The sequence below is a fragment of the Stegodyphus dumicola genome, chromosome 7 (genome assembly GCF_044657685.1).
Source record: "Stegodyphus dumicola isolate Sdum_Otavi_A_Nest chromosome 7, ASM4465768v1".
Taxonomy (NCBI): Eukaryota; Metazoa; Arthropoda; class Arachnida; order Araneae; family Eresidae; genus Stegodyphus; species Stegodyphus dumicola.
In genome coordinates this window covers 202,152,582-202,171,334 of record NC_140774.1, presented here as the reverse complement: position 1 = coordinate 202,171,334, position 18,753 = coordinate 202,152,582, and the positions used below count along the sequence as shown (strand labels likewise).

Sequence of the window (18,753 nt, the reverse complement as noted above, 5' to 3'; positions counted from 1 at the left end):
GCCTGCTATGCGGATGACACCGCTGTAGCGGTCAGATCTATTCAGCCTAACAGGGCAATTTCTGTTATGCAGGATATAATTATGGACATTGAGGAGTGGTGCTCCAGGTGGAAGATTTCCATCAATGCGACTAAATCACAGCTACTTCTTGTTAGAAGGAAGAAAATACTGGTCTCAGTTCAGCCACTTTACCTATTCGGCCAACGTGTCCCGATGGTAAACAAGGCCAAGTATTTAGGTGTTTACTTGAATCGAAGACTCACGTGGAGTACGCATGTCAATTACATTGCAAACAAGACCAGAGGAATTGCTCAACAATTACAAGTACTGCTAGGGCGCAGCTCGCAGTTAGATCTGAGAAGGAAAAGACAGATTTATATTTCCATTTTAAGACCAATTATGTGTTATGCGTCCCCTGTCTGGGCGACTGCTACGAGCTCAGATATCAACAAATTGCAGGTGACTCAAAACACAATCTTACGCACCATGACAGGAGCGCATTTTTACATCCGTAACAAACTCCTGCACGATGATTTACAAGTTGAATATATTGACAAATATCTGCAAAAACTTAACAGCAAGTTCTTTGACAAAGGCTTGAATTGCAGTAAAGGAAACTTTAATGCTGTACTGAACTATGTCTGCATTCCTGAGGACTACAATATCAGGCCTTTTACGGCTCACAGAATGAGGGATCACAATTTTGTCACTTAGCCCACTCGTTTTCAAATATGTAAATAACACATTTTTATGCATACATTACTTCACTTTCATTTGTTTACTACATGTTCAACACTGTATCCTATGTACATTTCATGTATTTTCATTTCTTTTGCATCTTCATAGCTCCATAGACGTGATTATTACTCTTGTCTCAGGGGTAAGAGTTAAGTTACTTTGAAGATTGGACTTTGTCACTATGGCCGATGGGCCCTCTTTTCCTTACCCGCTCCGATTTCCTGGCTGGGAACTAGCTGATAGTTGACATTCTGATTGTCCTTAGGGGATTAGATCAATATAGCTTATTAAAGCCCAACTGGGCTAATATAAGCATAAGCAATTAGCATTTAAGCAGAGTCGAACAAAGAAATGAGCTAGCCCTTTCTATTTATCCCTGGGATTATGCATCTCAGGAAGAATAATGCGGGTCCCTTTCTTTCAAGGGTCAAATATATTCCTCGTAATTGCTTGACATGTTATTTGCTTTCTGAATACTTAGAGTGCTCCTATAAAATTTACAATTGAAAAAGTCAATATTAATGTGAGATTTAATTGATAAAATCAATATCAATGTAATTTTTGTTTGTCTCTATCTTTATAGGTACTTTTCGGAAGACAGGGTCTAGTTGGAATGGTTCGCTAAGGGCCAAATAGGGTAACCTTTATATTTTACCTCTCGAGTAACTATGCAATAACATGCGAATAAAAGGGAAGAATGAACATGGATCCAGTACTTTCCCCTCTTCAAGTTTCATCTGCCCTTTCTTTTGAAAATGCCGATTTCTGTGTGAAGATGGTCGCAACAATTCTCCCAAGACAAAGCATCATCCCTTCTGAAAAATTTTATTCGAAAATCCGTAAAATGAAATTGTATTTGCTATTACCGAAGTACCGAAATCATGTTGCAAGGAAAGATGATAACCTGCGCTGGCTATCAGGTTCGCGTATTTCTTTTCTGACAGATTCTACCGGTTCATGTAGGGAATATTCTATTAACACACGTATAGCTGTAAAACTGCCTGATTGGAATAATTATATGTGTTCTTATTTGAGAATTTCCACTCTTGTTTGTTTATTTTAATAGCTATTCTACCATAGGAAGTACATGTAGCAATGGCCAGTAGCCACTATAAAGTAGCATTCCTTTCACGAAGGTGTTATTCTTTCTCATACTTTAAATTTCTGGCCAACATTTACGCGTCCTAATTCAGAAGTCATACAACAAAAATCAGCGTTATATTTTCAATTATTAATTCGAATACGCCGAATTCGATTATACGCCGAATAATATTAATTTACGCGTAGCTTCACGGAGTAACCTTACCAATCTCAATTAGATATACTTTTCCCACTTTGACCACTGAGCTCTTACTCTATATGAGCTCTTACTCTATCTCGTACTCTATATGTAATATTATGAGCTCTGAGTTTTTTAATAAAACTCAGAGGTCATAATATTACAATATAACCTTGAAGTCTGATTATGCTTCTTTTTCAATTTCTATTTCCATTAATTAGAAACGGCAAACGAAAACTAATTTTCGAGTGATTTCTAACTGTTTAACTGCAATCGAAACTGAATACATTTTTTTTCTTGTATTTTTTTGCTATAAGTCAGCGGTCTGTTGTATTTGGATAAGTAACCGAAAATGGTAATTGTCTGAGTATAGATATATTTCACTGATTTTTTTAAAGATATGAATAATACAGAAAGATTTAAATCTGAAATTTATTTTATTGTAAACGTAATTAAATGGCGATATGTATTTTCAAAGTAATCATCTGTTCTGTTATTTTAAATTGGAGATGACAGAAGTCATATTATAAATATTTATTGTTGGACTAATTTAAATATCGTAAATTGTTTCGTATTTTTCTAATTTTAAATGTTTTCATGCTTACTTATCTAAATATTGCTGTATTTACAGGCTCGTTTTTTCAGAGAGCAGGACATTGATGGTAAGTGGAACATTTTTGTTAAGGAATAAGTTTGTCAAATTTCTAGGGAATTATAATTTTTCAACATTTTTACAGATTGGAAAATGTTTAATTTGTGGAATCGGTGGATATTGAGCTATTTGGTTTTTGTAAAATATAAATATTCGTGCTTCTTCCAGGTATGTTCCAAACTAAAACACAGGAAGTGTTTTAATTCGGCAAACAGTTTCGTTTTAGGGACATTTAGTATTTTGAGTTCTATGCTTTTAAATAGCATATAATTTAATAACTAAAAATATACATAACAACATAAAATGGATTTATTCATTGATTATATATTTTCCTAAAGTAAAATTATATTAGTTGAATCTTCAGAGAAAGAGAAATTTTCTGCTTAGTTGATAATTTCTAAAAGCTATTTTAAATCGATATGAAATAAGATTTTTCTTTTCTTTTTTTTTTTTTTAAAGTGTCTATTTAATATTTTTATAAAAGTTAAGAGTTATTTATTGTAAGTTGGCAATTTCGTCATTTTTGTCAAATTATCAATGTTTCAAAAAAGTTAGAAATTTAAAATATAAATTTTAATTGTTAAATAAGGTTATGTTGTGTACATGGTTTCTTCCTGTGTACAGAACAATCGGGTTTTGGTAAAAGGTCAAAAGCATTACACAAATTCACCGTCATGCACAACCTTGGCAATTTGTACTTTTTCGAGAAATACTGTAATTTTTTATGCTGTTCTCCAAATGTTCACAGTGATCTAGAAAAAAAAAAAAAAGGCATTAGCATAGTGTTGACACTGTGTGCTGTTATGATCATGATCATCCAAGAACAATTGAAACTGCAACATAATGTAAATACAGTGAAACCTCAAGATACAAGTTTAATTTGTTCCAGCATTGAGCTCGTATAGCGAATTTCTAGTATCTAGAAACAAACGTCGCCACTGATAATAATGGAAACCCATTTAATCTGTTTTTCACCCCAAAAATGTCAACATAAAAATCAATTTTTCTAATAAATAACACTGGTAAATAAATAACCGTAGTTTACCTTTGTGATAGCTTCTGACACCGACATTTTAATTGCTTCTCGTTAATCCACACCAACAGCAGCTTCTCAACATCTTCTAAGAGTTTTGGACAGTGCTTAGAAGTTACTTAAAAACTTCCTGCTTCTTCAGAATAGTGCAAATTGTTGATGTCGAAAGGTCATTAGTCTTTGCCAATTCCATGACTCTTACACCATGCTTGTTTATGTATGATTTTTTTCTCATTTTCAATGGCCATGGCTTCCTTATTTTTCTTTGCAGCACTCTCTGAGACAACAATCTTCTTGAGAGGCATCATGAAATAATTATTTTCCCGTTAAACATAATAAACAATTGATTCAGAAGTGCACAAACACGTAGATCAAAGAACACTGCGTTATCTGACGAGGGAATTCCCCAAGTTAACGAGCAATAAGCCAGGCCGTTGGTATGCATAGTGGGATCGGGAAATCCCACCATGCATACCTACGACCTGGATTATTGCTCATTACTGGAGTCAATGCTCGTATTTAGAGACAAACGTTTTGCTTATACCTTCCTCGTATCTCAAATTTCTCATATATAGAGGTGCTCGTATCTTGAGGTTCCACTGTAAAAGGCAGATTCTTTTTTCGCTGTTTAAAAAATTTTAAATAGTAGAAGTCATTTTTAAGTCATTTCTAAAATGACAAGTAGCAATTAAAAATGGAGTACATGTGACCGAGGGGGAAATATCTCACAATTCCATTCATCTGAGGAAAAAAAAAAATTTGGCGGATATCATCTAAAATTGCCAAACTCAATGTATACCAAATACTTCACTTAAGCAATATTTTCTTGACTAAAAATGTGTTCTTTGTAAGACATGAAAGAATATTTCATACCTTGTTTTCAATAGAAATAATATTATGACTTATATGACTTGTCTGATTGTAACATCAGAGGAAATGCGTGAATTTTATCATAACTAGGAGTGCAGGATGACATCTGTCACTGGCATGAACGTTTTGTACTTTATACGTAATAGTATGAATTTACCCTGTTCCATCCCAATTTTAAGGAGAATCATCAACAGAGAAAAGAAAAAAAAACATAATTCATATTCCTTAATGTAAACAGCAAGCAGTTATATTATATCTAGTGTAACAGATAGTGTCACTTTTGAAAATTGTTGTTCTTAAAACTATTTATTATTTGAAAGCTAGATTTTATGTTTTACATATATATATTGTGTAATGTGTATAATGAAAACACTGTGCATAATACAAATTTGTGTATTGCTTAAATTCTGCATTCCCCGTGTGCACAGTTATCTGTTTTCACTTAAAGAAACATCAGAGAATTGCACATCAAAAGAACAGCACACTAGCTATGTTGGATTAAAATCATTATCTAACAACAAAAATACTTTATTTTAACATTTTCTCTCATATACAGTAAAAATCTGACTATCCCGCATTCAACTAACTGGAATATTTTAGAATTTTAGAAAAAATTTTGGTAAAAATATATTTCAAGGTACCCCTTGGCGAAAATTGACAATTTTTTGGTGCCATTCCTATTTACGTTCAACGCCCACCCCAATAAATTGGCATTTAAAATATAATTAAAACAAAAATGTATAATCTCAGTAAGCTGCATTTTAAATCAAAGGAAATAACATAAAAATGGAAAACCTGTTATCTAATCTACACAGTACAAAAAGAAAATATTGACTTACCTTATTTAAAAATTTGTGTTTCTTTGATATGTGTGACGCACAGAATTCCTTAACAGCATCCCAAAGCTGTCTAAAATTATCTGAACTAGAATCTATATATTGCCGTTGCCACATAAATTTGCAAAAATAAGAATCAAATTTAATTCTGTCTTAATTTTAGTTTTAGCTTCATACACTCGCATGTATGTTAAAACCAAAATCCCAATAATACTCAAATGCTTCTCTTCAAACCATTATCCCTTTCTAATGGAATGCTTTATAGAGTGAGCATTTGAAGAGTGAGCTTTCTTGCAATGAACCCATTCAAAGTCATCTTTACATTCAACCATACGCATTTTCTACAAGCAGGACACTTATAATGATTATTGAGTAAACCTTCATTTGCACAGCAATTCAATAAATGCTTCTTTTCCCATTCATTCCAAATCGTACAGAAACTTCAGATTAACTTAATGCAGGCAGCCATTCAACCATTCAGGTTACCATAAATGAAACAACAACTTGGTGATAATCCAAGGGGTACCCTAAAATATACACTAACCAAAATTTTTTCCCTAAGAAACGTAGTAAACAAGAGATGTGTAGAGCTAGTCAATACTATTAACATATGGACATTTTTGCCAAACAGCATGACATCACAACACGGTCATAACAGATTTGTTTGGTTTAATGTAAATTTTATTAGTTCTCAATGAGACAGTTTAATATTTGTAAATAAGGATATATGTTTTATTTTTTAACTTAATTTTGAAAAAATGATTATTGTTTAGAACTGTATGAAGTAGAATACTTTCAGAGTTACAGGATCAGGCATAAAAAAAGTCTGCAGTACACGATATTGAAAATGGATAAATTTGAAACTAATGTAATGTGAAATTATGATAAACAGTTTAAGTTTTTTATATCCTACATCTGTAATTTATATCGATTTATGATTTGAAATAAAGAATAATAATAAGTTAAATAAAGAATGATCTGTTTGTTTAAACTTCTGCCTGAATGATTGGCAACATCTACCCTAACTTTCGTGTTCTATGAGATTTCATAATCAGATCAAATGTTTTACTTTCACGAAATACGTCAGCTTTTATGGCTGAAATACTTTTTTCCCCCCCAAATCTTGTATAATTTTACATTCAATATATATTTGATATTCAAGTTGGTAATAAATAAGAAGGCCGTTTTTATAATTTTAGAGCAAAAATCTTTCAAGCATGCAGATGTTATGTTGCTATTGATTCAAATGTTCTTATGACCTCTGCAGCTGCTAGTTACAAACTAATTTTTTTTTTTTTTTACTATTTGCTAAACTCTCCAAAGTAGCATTATCTTGAATAATTTTAGTTGTATGTACAAACTTAAATATTGCATACAATATACAAAGCTCTAGGTTGAGAATGCTTTAATTTTGTGACAATTTGGGCTGAGTTATGTTTTGACATATATGTATATCATCATTAAAGTAAATATCTTTGCTTTACCAAAAAAAGGGGGGGGTCAAAATGAAATACAAGCTCATGAGGTTAAGCACTGATGATTGTTACTTTAAAAAACATTCTTAATTATTATAAAAATGTATTGTTTTTAAGGATTTAATTTTTTTTATTCATATATTTAAACACTAAATTTCACGAAGAATTCATTTATTACTGAAATCATAATTTTTAAAAATAAGTGAATAAGTGAATTGTTGAAATATTTCCGATATTGGTTTTAATATATAAAAATGGTCATTATTCCCATTTACTGAAGTAAGCAAAGTATTTATATTTCTTCTTTGGCATGGTTTTTATATTGCTTTTTTTCATTCTGCACTACGTATCTATCATGAAAATGAATGGAGAAATACATTACTTGGAAGCTGGAAGTAGACTCGGTAGAATTTGGCAAGAATACAATCGTATTAGAAACCGAGAAGAGTAATCAAATCAATTATTAAGTAACTTTATTAATTGATATACACTGTTCTGTACTATTAATTGTCTACTAAGCTTCTGATAGTATTGTCAGTGGATGTATAAGTGTATCTAGGCTGGAATAATTACTTCGAATATCATTGATCTTGATCGCTAATGGAACAAAAGGAAAATCGGAAGTATGTAAAGAAACCAGGAGAATTAAAGAGGAAAGAAGAAAAAGAAGAAGCAATTATATGGGTTAAATTTAATATATATATTATACATGTCTGCTTTTTTGCATGCATTATTTTGGTACTCCTTTTTTATTTAAATGCATATTTGGTAGTTTACTGTTTCTCATATGAACATAAATATGTAAAATATTTCATTTATGTATAACATTCAAATATTAAAAAAAATTTATACGTACATTATACTAATTCAAGTTATGTGTATTGTTTACATTCTGTTTTATGGTAATAGTAATTAATGTTTTTCATGTAATATTAATGTAGTAGAAAATAGTAGGATCATCATGTCTTTGGTATCACAAAATACTCAGAACATATCAATTGCAGGAATTTGTTTTGATAATGCAACTGAAATTTATTGAACGAAATTTAAATTTAAGACCATATTTCACTTTTATTTAGTATTTTATGGCTGCATAATTTTTTGTTCAGAATAGTGAATGTTTTTGTTTTTTATACTTGGTCAAATTAACAATTTAAGATTGAAGTAATCTGTTAAAAAATATTCTCATTTTATTCTTGAAGGATTCTTTAAATGTGCATCAGGTCTTTTTTCTTCATGAGCCGCATGTTTTTTAGGAAAATCAGTTCGTAGGATTTTCTTAGATTTTCTGTCATTTACTTGGATCTACATCTTTATTACATTTGAGAAAATTGATTGTTTCTTAGCTTGTAAGTTAAAAGTAAAATAGCTATTAAAAGTAGAATGCGTGTGGTCTCAGCCATTTAAGTGAGGCACGAGAGTTCTTAATTTTCATTATGCTATATGTGATATTCTTAAATGCAGATGACTTTAAAAATATTGCTTACAAAGCCATATTAAGCATTGCGCATATTAAAAATTAAGCAGCTGTCATATAAAGCCTTTTATTTCTTAAAATTTCCAGTAGAAATTAAAAGAACATCTTATTTAATTTGAAAAAAATTTAAAAATAAATATTCTGTATTTTAGTTTAAAGTATATCTATATAATTTTTGGTACATTTTTTATAAATTAATATTAAATTAAAATACATAGAATCATTTATGAGTTTATTATTAATTTTTTTGTTTGTTTGCTCTTTTGAATCGCCCTGAAAAATTTCTGGCATTTAGCAATTTTGTAATAATTTTGTAAAAGCTTGTTAATGTTTCGGTATTTGGCCATTAGCATGAAACATTTTTATGTGCATTAAAAAAGTCGAATATTTAAGCAAATTTACTCGATTTTCATTTTGTAAATTTAAGCATGTAAATTCAAAATGTCCATTTTTTAAAATGAAGTAATAGAACACAGAGCCAGTTAGGTACTTTTAAAGTATAGCACTTATAATTTTTTACTGGTTTTGTCACGAATTTATGTGCTAACTTACTTTTGTCTTTGTTATTTCCTCTTCCTAGTATATTTCATTCAGTTGTTTATGATATCTAGAGAGAATTTTCTGTACAGATTTTTTAACATATTATGCAAATTAATCAGTGGCATGAAACAAGTCTGAAGCTCTAGGAGAATATAATATATTCTTTTATAATATATTTACATTTTATGCTGGTGAACATATGAGAGCCATTTTTTCTAGCCAGTAAACATTATATATTAGAATTCTGCGCCATCTTATCATTTTAAGAAATTATCAGTTTAAGAAGATGCATCATAGTAGTGATGCAACTTATTTCTTTATTGTAGAAGAAATGAGTGCTAATTTATGATGATTTTAACATATTTAAGTAAAAGTTGAAGAGGAAACTCCTGTACCACAAAATGCGTTTGTTTGCTTTTTGTAAAACACTAGCAACCTGTAACACTTATTTTAAAAAGTATTTTTAATGGGTTCAGCTAGGTACTAGCTACTAAGTCTAGCTTAATAAGAGAGATTAAGAACTATGTTTGCTTAGTTTGTTAATCTGTAACAGACAGATTAAATTTGAAAGACAAGATTAAATATCTTGCACTTTGCCAAACGACGTCGAAGATTAAAATATTTGTGTCAGTCAGTGGCAATACATTTTTTTTCAGCAGCAGAATTTGTGGATTAAATTTGAAAGGCAAAAAATGTGTTACCCTTCCCCGAGTTGCAACACATTTTAAGTCACCGAGATTCCATATTAAATTTGAAACATAAATATCTGTCACTTAGTGGCAACACATTGCTTTTAAATTGCTGAGTTTGTTAATCAGAATTGAATTAATTTTGTACAAAATATGAAATGTAGAGGACTGCGTGTGTTCAAAATTTGGTGGCTGTGTGCCAGTTTTTTCGCACTCTGAGGAATATGCGTACATACATACATATTTTCATTATTTAATAATGGAGAGTATTCTATAGATCATCTGTATTTAACGACTAAGGGTTCTTTTGGTGCTGTTCATTGTTAACTGGCAGATAGTACTAAAATTAGATTTTAAATTTTTCCTTAGAGTCTGAAGAATGAAAAGTTTATTCATTAGTTAATTTCCAGAATATTCCTTAAGTACATGTAGGTTTTTGCACGTAGCATGGGAAGGTTTTCATTTGATCTGGAATGAAGTATAAGGTTTCCTTTCTCATAATAGGAAGTTAACTCTTTTAAAATCTTTTCAGAATTTCGTGATTGCTTTTACTTGAATGCCAGAAGTGGCCAAATACGAAGTTTGGATGAGTTAACAATCATCATGCGATCTTTGGGAATGAGCCCCACTATAACAGAATTGAAAAAATATTTCAAAGAAAAAAGTGAGTTAGGATTTTATTTGCATTCTTTTGTTTTTGAATCTAAAATTAAATAAATTTTGAGGGTCTATTGGATAGTTATTACTAATTATATTAAAGTACAATATTTTTGTTGAAAAATATGTATTTAGTTTTTTAATTTTAAAAAAAAAATACATTCTCATAAACATGAAAAAAAAAAAAATGGCTGAAATCCCTTTTCATTATTAGAATTTACTCTATATGTTACTGGTAGATAGAAAAGCGTAGTCAGGTACTATAAAAACTAAAATCAATATGCTGCAAATTTTTCACTTTAATTCCATCAATATATCGCATTTTTTTAAAAAAATCTTTATAGAACAGGACTTCTTCACATAACCGTAATATGTGTGAATTATTCTGAAAATTGTTTTCCTCCATTAATATCAATGCAGATTTAGTTAAAGATCCTATTTGGGTACATTGCTTTGCAAGTATTGTGAAACTTTTATAATCACACATTGAGCTTTTTCTCTTTGGCAATTATTAAAACATATTTTATGCACGTATTTTTTATATACAGTACAAAGTCTTTAATCCAAACTTGTCGGACGTCCTCCCAATTTATAATTTATAATATGTTAATACCACTGAGTACAGAATATGTATTTTTAACTGATATTTTGAAATACACTCTGAAATAGTAAACTGGGTTTTGTCTTATACTTATTTGGAATTCTTTTTTTTTTGAATAATTTTGCTGATGGACAGCATTACATGAAATGCAAGATGATACACACAAAAAATTCAAAATACTAGTTTGAATAAATTTTGCAGTAAAATCTAATGCGCGTTAATGATAACATTTTGGGTTAAAAAATTCCAAAAATCAAGTTTTCAGTTGTACACCATCAGAGATCATTAAAAAAAATTAATCGTATATGTAAACTGGATGTTGAATCATAATAATTGGAATGATGCTGAGCAACTTTGTAAAGGACTATTTTATTCTATCTTTTATTTTCCAAAGTCAGATATGACAACTTCTTTAATTTTTTGCTAATTATAGTCACTTTTATCAAGCATGTCCAGTTTATAGAAAATTTAACATATATAACCCATTTATTCTGAAATGAAAGGAGGTGTGTGCAATCCTTTGGACTATCTACAAGGAACTATTCGAGAAGTATGTGAAAAAAAAATTGAGAGGCATTTTCATAAATTGCACCTCTACGTATCATAAATTTCAAATGTCTCCGATTCCATTTTAAATTGATGATAAAAAGTTACGTATTTTACGTTTTCATTCAATATTTAGATGGTTTGGTATTCTGTAATAAACATAAGAAGTAGAAATAATAGTTTTATTAGGTTCTTTAAATTTTACATTTCAAGCCATTCACATTTAAAAGACATTTAAGTAAATTTTTATGTGTGAGAATAATCTGGTTAGCAGGCTATTTATATTTTTGAATTTGAGTATTACTTTGAGGAACAGAATGAGTGACTTATTCTTGTATAAAATATAAACATGTGTATTTTACTAATTGCACCTTTTTTTTGACAAATTAAAATATATGCAAAAGCAACTAACACAAAATTAAAAAAAGAAAATATTGCTTAAAAGAAAATTTCATTAAAATTGATTAAACTACTTTTGCAGTGATCATAAAATTCAGTTATATCAGAGCATGAATTTGCATAAAATCAAGTATGAATACATTTTAAATTATTCTTTTATGAAAAATATTCTTGTATGCAGGTGTTGCTCTGTCCATAAGACATAACCAGAATAATAGTAAAAAAAAAAAAAGTGATAAAATTTTTAAACTTATAATGGATGTTTAATTCTTGTTTATCATGTTTTTAAATATAGAAAATACATTTTCTGTTTGTTAGATTTTTGGGATTAAATTTCAATTTTGTAAAAAGATTTTTAATTCTGTGGGACTGTAGAATCTCTACCCAAAATCTTGTTTTTTTAATCCAATAATTATTTTGTATCTCATCATAACTACTACTTAACTATTAGTTTTTTTTTTTATAAGTATAGTTAACATTGCTGAAAAGATGCAGTTTAGAAATTTAAAAAATAATTGTGATAAAAATTTTATTCAAAATTTTTGGTGTTGAGCTTACACCTTTATTATCATTCCATGCTATTATTTTCAACGTTGATATATATACACTTAATTGCAGATGGAAAGATATCATTTGCTGATATGCTTGAGATAATGCATAATCATAGCCAGAAAGAAAATATTCCTCAAGAAATCCTGCGTGCATTCCGTGCTAGTGACAAAAGCAAATCTGGTCGTATACCTGCACGGGAGTTGCGGCACATACTTCTGTTATGGGGAGAAAAGCTGAGTCCCAAAGAGGGTAACTCACATTTTTATTCTCAAATATATAATTTGTGCCTAAAAGATAGAAGTGGGATTGATCTGATAATGAAATTTGAAAAGTATCCCCCATTTTGTAATGACTTTTGAAGCTGTAAAATATTCTGTCGCACAATTCATCAGTTGCCAAAAACAAACTTATGTCCCTGTGCCCACTGGATAATTCAGGCTTTGTGAATTTTTATTTGCTGTCCAGATTTTTCTTGCTTTCTATACTCATGGATATACTCCATATATCTTTGGAAGGACACTGAAATTATTATTCCAATGTTCTTCATGGCTACATTAAAGAATTTAAGTCTATTTCCTCATTGATATATGAAAACCCACTAGAAAAAACTTAAATGATATACTAATACTTTGATTATTTAAAATGAATTTTATCTTATAATTGGTTAAAATTTTGTATTTATAGCATAAAATAGAATCTTTTTTTTCCCTTTTACTACATATCTTTGATTTCTGAAATGAGCTATCTAAAGTCTGCTTAATGAATAATTTCATTTGTTTCATTCATTGTTGAGCAGTGGTTTGTAGAATAATATGGTGTAGAGGAGATTTGTGAAGTTTAGATTAAATGCCAAAAACGAGTAAATAAAGAAAGTATAATTTAATAGTATAACTTAATAATTGTTAACATTTTAATATACATGACTTTTATGGGTTCGCAGCTTAAATTAAAAACTCTTTAAGTCTATGCATTAAATTCCTTTTTTAGTTAGATTTTTATTTGAATGATTTCAAAATACACATGTTGTCAAAAGTAATGTAACCACTCTTCAAAGACAAGTGAGGCAAACTTAAATTGTTTGCATAGAAAATCTGGATAACACAACTTGGCTATCTTATGTTTTCAAATACTAGGTATCTCTAGTGATTGGGCTCTTCTATAAAATATTTTTTTCTTTCAGTATTTATTACAAATTTCTGATTGTTTATTTTTACCATTTTAATGCCTCAACAGGCCATGTCGTCCACGACTGAGGATTTTCACGTTGCTTGCACAACAGTTGTTATGTTTTGTTTCACCTCTCTGGATATCTTAGGAAATGTACAGAGTTCTTTATGTTGATATTTATTGTATCATCACTGTTATGGTTCCCATGTGGATATCATATAACTAAAACATCCAATTTGATGTGTGCTGCTCATTCTACAAATCTGTATGAATGGATTCTGTTGGTGTGAAACTAAGCATGATTAGAGACTGAATGGTGATGTGTAGTTTTCAATGATGAGTTCTGCTTCTGTTGTGATATGGATAATTCTTGAGTAAACATGGGGAAATGTTGTGGTGTGGGATGCCACAGACTGCTCCTATATTTATAATCAGTAATCTGATTCTTTATGGGGTTGCATAATTTTGTCTGTATGTGTGTTTACCATCTGTAGATTGTTATATCTTATAGTGTCTCATATTTAAAGTGTGTGAAGTATTTAATATATATTATTATCTTATAGTGTCTAATATTTATGAATAGTGCACAAAACAGAACTGCATTCTGTTTGGGTTCAGGAAGTTTAAACTTTGTACATTGGAAGTGAATAGTGTGACTGGTTATGTTTTCAACTGTGATGGGCAGATGAAAGAATTTGTATGAAGAAAAGCCTATGAAACCACAGATTCCAGGCTGCAGTGGCTCTGATAATATGGAGTTTAACTAGCCTTCATTAGAAAATTTACATCTCTGATAGGTGAACTCTGTGGGCAGCTTTTCTAGTGAAATGACCACTTGTGTCATACCTTCATTTGGATTTGTTTACCTTTTCTAACAGACCATATGGAACCACACAAGTTTAGAGCTAACAAATTATGTTTAGAAAAACATTTTTCTGAGTTTGACATTTTGCGCTGGTTATTTAAACTACCACATCTCGTTATAGAACATATCTAGAATATCATGTAACATACATAAAATTTCTGTAAAACAGAGAAATCATATGTTTAACATTAAGAAAAGGGCAGGACTGTATTTTTGCAGAGAAGTAGGGTGTTCATTGGCTGCAGAATACTTTTTTCACATGCTCATGGAGGCCCACCAGTGGCCGAGTAGTAAAGTTGCTGAACACTGGTAGTTCGGTCCGAGGTTCAAATCCCACGAACGGGCTGGCTGCATGGGCGTTTTTGTGGTTTTCCCCATGTGTAAGCACACATACAAGCCAGTTTTCCTTAGAAAGTCCTCCACGAAGGCATCCCTTCCCTTAGGCAGATAGCCCTAGTGTGCTTTGCCATAATTAAATAAACCAAATCACATGCTCATGGAATGCATTTCTCTGTAAAAATGTCATTCCATGAGCATGTCAGTCCTTTGGAAGTATTAAAGCAAGAGTACCAGTTTTTTGGCATTTCAATATATTAAATTTTACTTGTCAAGGAACACATAGTGATAATGTTTGAAGATTGGTACAGTCAAAAGTCGTTAATTCGTAACCCATAATTCGGAATGATCTATGATCCGGACCTCAAAGCCAAAAACTTTCTGCGCATGCGCCTCGTTGACACATGCGCATAGGCGTTTACGCGCGTGCACGTAAGACCTTTACGACTGCGCATATATGCGTGTGCGCAAACGCAGAATACGTTTTCGCGTGTGCGTTTAATGTATAACGGATGGTATATAAGCTAAAAATTATCTATTTCAGTTAATGTTGATGATTGCGTTGTTCCTTAATCTTCGAATTGGATCCAGCTTATTATTTTTTGCAGACTGTAAGAGCAATTTTATAAACGTAAACTTGAACTTTCGATTATGTCAAATAGAATTTCTGATGCTGGAGCTCCCAAAGGATCTACAAAACGAAAGTATGTTTCGATGTCCATCAAAAAAAAAGTGGAATTGCTTTAAAAAATGGGTAAAGACATGAAGGTGACAGAGAGGTTAGTGAAAACGAAAAAATTTCGATTGACAAGTTAGTCGGTATTCTCGACACAGCAATTACGGGACTTGAACATCGGAACTTTGTAACTGAACAAGAAATTATGTCTGTTTATAGAATTAAAGAGAAAGTATTATCACATAAAATGAAGCAACTTAAACGACTTACATTGAAAGAAATGTTTAATAAAGTAAACAAATAAATATTAAGCTTTTTTTTGTAAATTTTGATATCCTTTAGATCATAATTGTTCTTTATTTCATAAATTACGGTTTCATATTTTTAATTTTAGAATTCCTGCATCCCATCTTACGAGATTTAAACTGATGATCTATAATCCGGAATCGCCGAAGTCCTGACGAGTCCGGATTAACGACTTTTGTCTGTAATACATTTTATCAATTTCATATCTAAATAGCTTTTAAATTTTTTGTGCAATACATATTCTAAATAATTTTAAAAATTTAATTCTGTATTAAATCAAGTAAAATCTTAAAGGCAATTATGAAGCAAATGAAATTCCCCGAGGATATGCTAGTTTTCTTTTTTATTCAATATGTACATGAATTATCTGTGTGCTTAAATAACATGTTTTACAATTTAACCTTTCATGATTTTGAAAATTTTGACTGTTTAATTTAAGTTTTGTAGAACAGTTTCCCAAATTGATCATTCTTTTTAAAGATAATATGCACCTCTCATTTCTTGAAAACTGAGCCCTTTTTTTTTTGTTTGAACTAAAATGATGATTTAGAATATATATTCATGTCACTTTTTGGCATGTTTCTATTATATAGTTTCTGTTATATATCTTTGAAGTTCAAAATGTGCTGTGTGCATTTTTGTGTCTGCCATCCAGCAACTCCAGCACATTTTACAGTGAAACGTGCGTTGTGGATAGTTTATTTTGTGGCTTATCTTTAAAATCACTGTTGGTTATGATGCTGAGTTATAGAGGTTCTAAGTGCAGTTATAGAGGTTCGCAAAAAGAATATGACTAAAGCTTCTAACATTTTCTTCTTGTATTGTTCTGTAGTTTATTCTTTTCCATGATAATAAAACCACCTTGAACAAGTGACATTCTTGGGGAGGGGAGAGGTAAGGTGCTATGTTATTTTGAAATTACTTTAATGCATTTTAATACTTTGCTATTTTTAAACAAGCTTCATCTTTTCATCTTTTTGGACATTAAGTTCTCTTAGGACAGTATTTCACTTCACAAGTTTGGTGTTTATAAAAGACAAGTTGAATAAATCAGGATTTTTATTCACTAATTGAGTAGAGATTTTAGTCATTTATCTAAATATTATTAATTTTACAAGATTACAGATGCTACTTTATTCATCTAATATCAATGTTTTATTACAGTGGATCGCATTTTCAGAGAAGCCAACGTTTCTCCCAATGGATATGTCAACTATGATGACTTTGTTAGGGTGGTCTGTGCTCCGGTGCCTGATTATTATTGAATTTTGAAATTTTCATTATATTGTGATAAAGCATTTATATATTACATTATTTATTTTTTTAGACTGAGGTTTTTATATATATACACACACATTTATATATGGTGTTGGTTTTTATTATGCAGCTATTAAAATATTTAATTCCAAGCTTAGTCTTGTGTACTTGCTTGTAACAATCATATTTCCTCAAAACACATTAATCCATATTAAGTACATAGTTCCTTTTCATAAATATGTGTTATATTTTGTGATGCCAAAGACATTATCGTCTATTTTGTTTTATTCCATAGATGTTTAATGGAATCTGAATATTTAAATAATAATTTTAAGGCTTTCCTGCTACTGCAAGAAGCCATATGGTATAAAAGTGACTTTTCAGCAGGTAGAAAAGGCTAATCCTTTGCAAATAAGAATGTATAAGTGATACATGTATTGAGTATGCAACTGCTTACTTTTGTTGCAGTAACAACAAAATAGTACATTTAATTCAGATTTGTATGGACAAACATATGTATGTGTACAGTAGAAAGATGGGGTGTTAGACATAAAAAATATGTTTTATCATATTTTAAGGTATTTGTGTTATTTTATTTATGTTAATTTTTTGGAAGTGTAAGTTATTTAAATTATTTACAAAGCATACATTTTGCAACGAAAATAAGTATTATTTTAGTTACCTAGAGTTAGAGTAGATGTTCTAAACTATCATTTGGTGAAACAGTATTTCTGAATTTTCATATAAATAAGTACAGCAATCTGTGGGCATATATATAGTATATATATGTAATATATTCAAGAGCAAGAATTTGGACTGGTTAGAAGTGTTGATCCATAACGAGTAGGAAATCGGAGGCGAATGCAGATTAAATCTTCAGTTTTATTTTCAGCAACATGCGGCTCTACATACAAGTCAGCACATTGAACGTGCCTATTCCAAAGGGCTTACATTTTTTTAAAATTTTGTATCAAGAAAGCAGCAGCAAACAAACAGCAGTGTAGCTAGGCCAAAGCGTGGAAAGCAAGTGCGTAATGTTCAGGATGAAATCTTAAGTCAAACAGAGTTAGTTTTGATTCTCAAAGCATTTTGATTGAATAGTTAATATTGCTGTAAAATTACTATTGGCTGGTTTAGTTTTAGTTCCATTTACATCATCGTAATTGCGTAAGAATCCTATGACATAGAATAGTCTCGAAATGATGCAGTGCAGAGAGGGGTTACTATTTTAGAATAGAGAAGGAAAATTTACGTTGCTAATTTAATCTTTTACATATTCTTTTTTCATACATATATATAATCAATATTTAAATTAATAATTTAGTAAAGTAGATTAAACCATCCCAGGAAGATGCTAAAATTGTATGAAGAAACCTATTATATTTTAAAGTAATGAATCAGATTTAAAGATGATCTCTTACTATTTTAGAAAATTTTTTTTGTAAAGTAGATATGGCCTAATTCCAAATTTTGCTCACATATGCTGTCCCAGAAGAAAAGAAAGAAAATTTAAGTTAAATTAATATTTAAAGTTTAATTTCTGCAGTGCATTGCATAAAGATGGCTGTAAACATATTTCTACAATTTAAAATATAAAAAAAAATCAGTTGAAATTTTTTAGATATAAATGTGAAAAATGTGATCCCTTTCAAGGTTTATGTTCTTCTCTTTATTTTGTAACCTAATTAATTTTTTTAAACAAAGAAGTTTTAATTATTTTTAAGTATGAATTATTAGTGTGTTATATTCATGATAAAAATTAATTGCAGAAGTTTTTTCCTTTAGATAATCCATAAAAATAA

The 18,753-nt window shown here is 30.1% G+C and overlaps 2 protein-coding genes across 3 annotated transcripts in view; both read left to right on the top strand.

Annotated features, from left to right (window-relative positions):
- Positions 1-2,279: 2,279 nt before the first annotated feature.
- Positions 2,280-17,108, top strand: LOC118195050 (calmodulin-like protein 4). 2 transcript variants are annotated; one of them, XM_085821238.1, is made up of 5 exons: positions 2,280-2,372; positions 2,649-2,679; positions 10,122-10,253; positions 12,411-12,593; positions 16,859-17,108. In XM_085821238.1, exons 1-5 carry the CDS (start codon positions 2,370-2,372, stop codon positions 16,957-16,959), a joined length of 450 nt encoding a protein of 149 aa, XP_085677364.1. In that variant the 5' UTR covers positions 2,280-2,369; the 3' UTR covers positions 16,960-17,108. The 2 variants fall into 2 exon arrangements, with proteins under 2 accessions (XP_085677364.1, XP_035222175.1); XM_035366284.2 differs by lacking the exons at positions 2,280-2,372; positions 2,649-2,679 and adding an exon at positions 7,352-7,567.
- Positions 2,285-18,753, top strand: part of LOC118195036 (zinc transporter foi-like) — a 128,029-nt gene continuing 111,560 nt past the window's right edge. Inside the window, exons 1-2 of the mRNA XM_035366273.2 lie at positions 2,285-2,372; positions 2,649-2,679. The gene's annotated coding sequence lies outside the window, so the exon portion shown is untranslated. The remainder of the gene's footprint in view (positions 2,373-2,648; positions 2,680-18,753) is intronic.

Coding starts and splice junctions, on each gene's coding strand:
- LOC118195050 (XM_085821238.1), top strand. Junction 2,680..10,121: donor CAGAGAGCAGGACATTGATG/GTAAGTGGAACA, acceptor AAATCTTTTCAG/AATTTCGTGATTGCTTTTAC. Junction 10,254..12,410: donor AAAATATTTCAAAGAAAAAA/GTGAGTTAGGAT, acceptor ACTTAATTGCAG/ATGGAAAGATATCATTTGCT.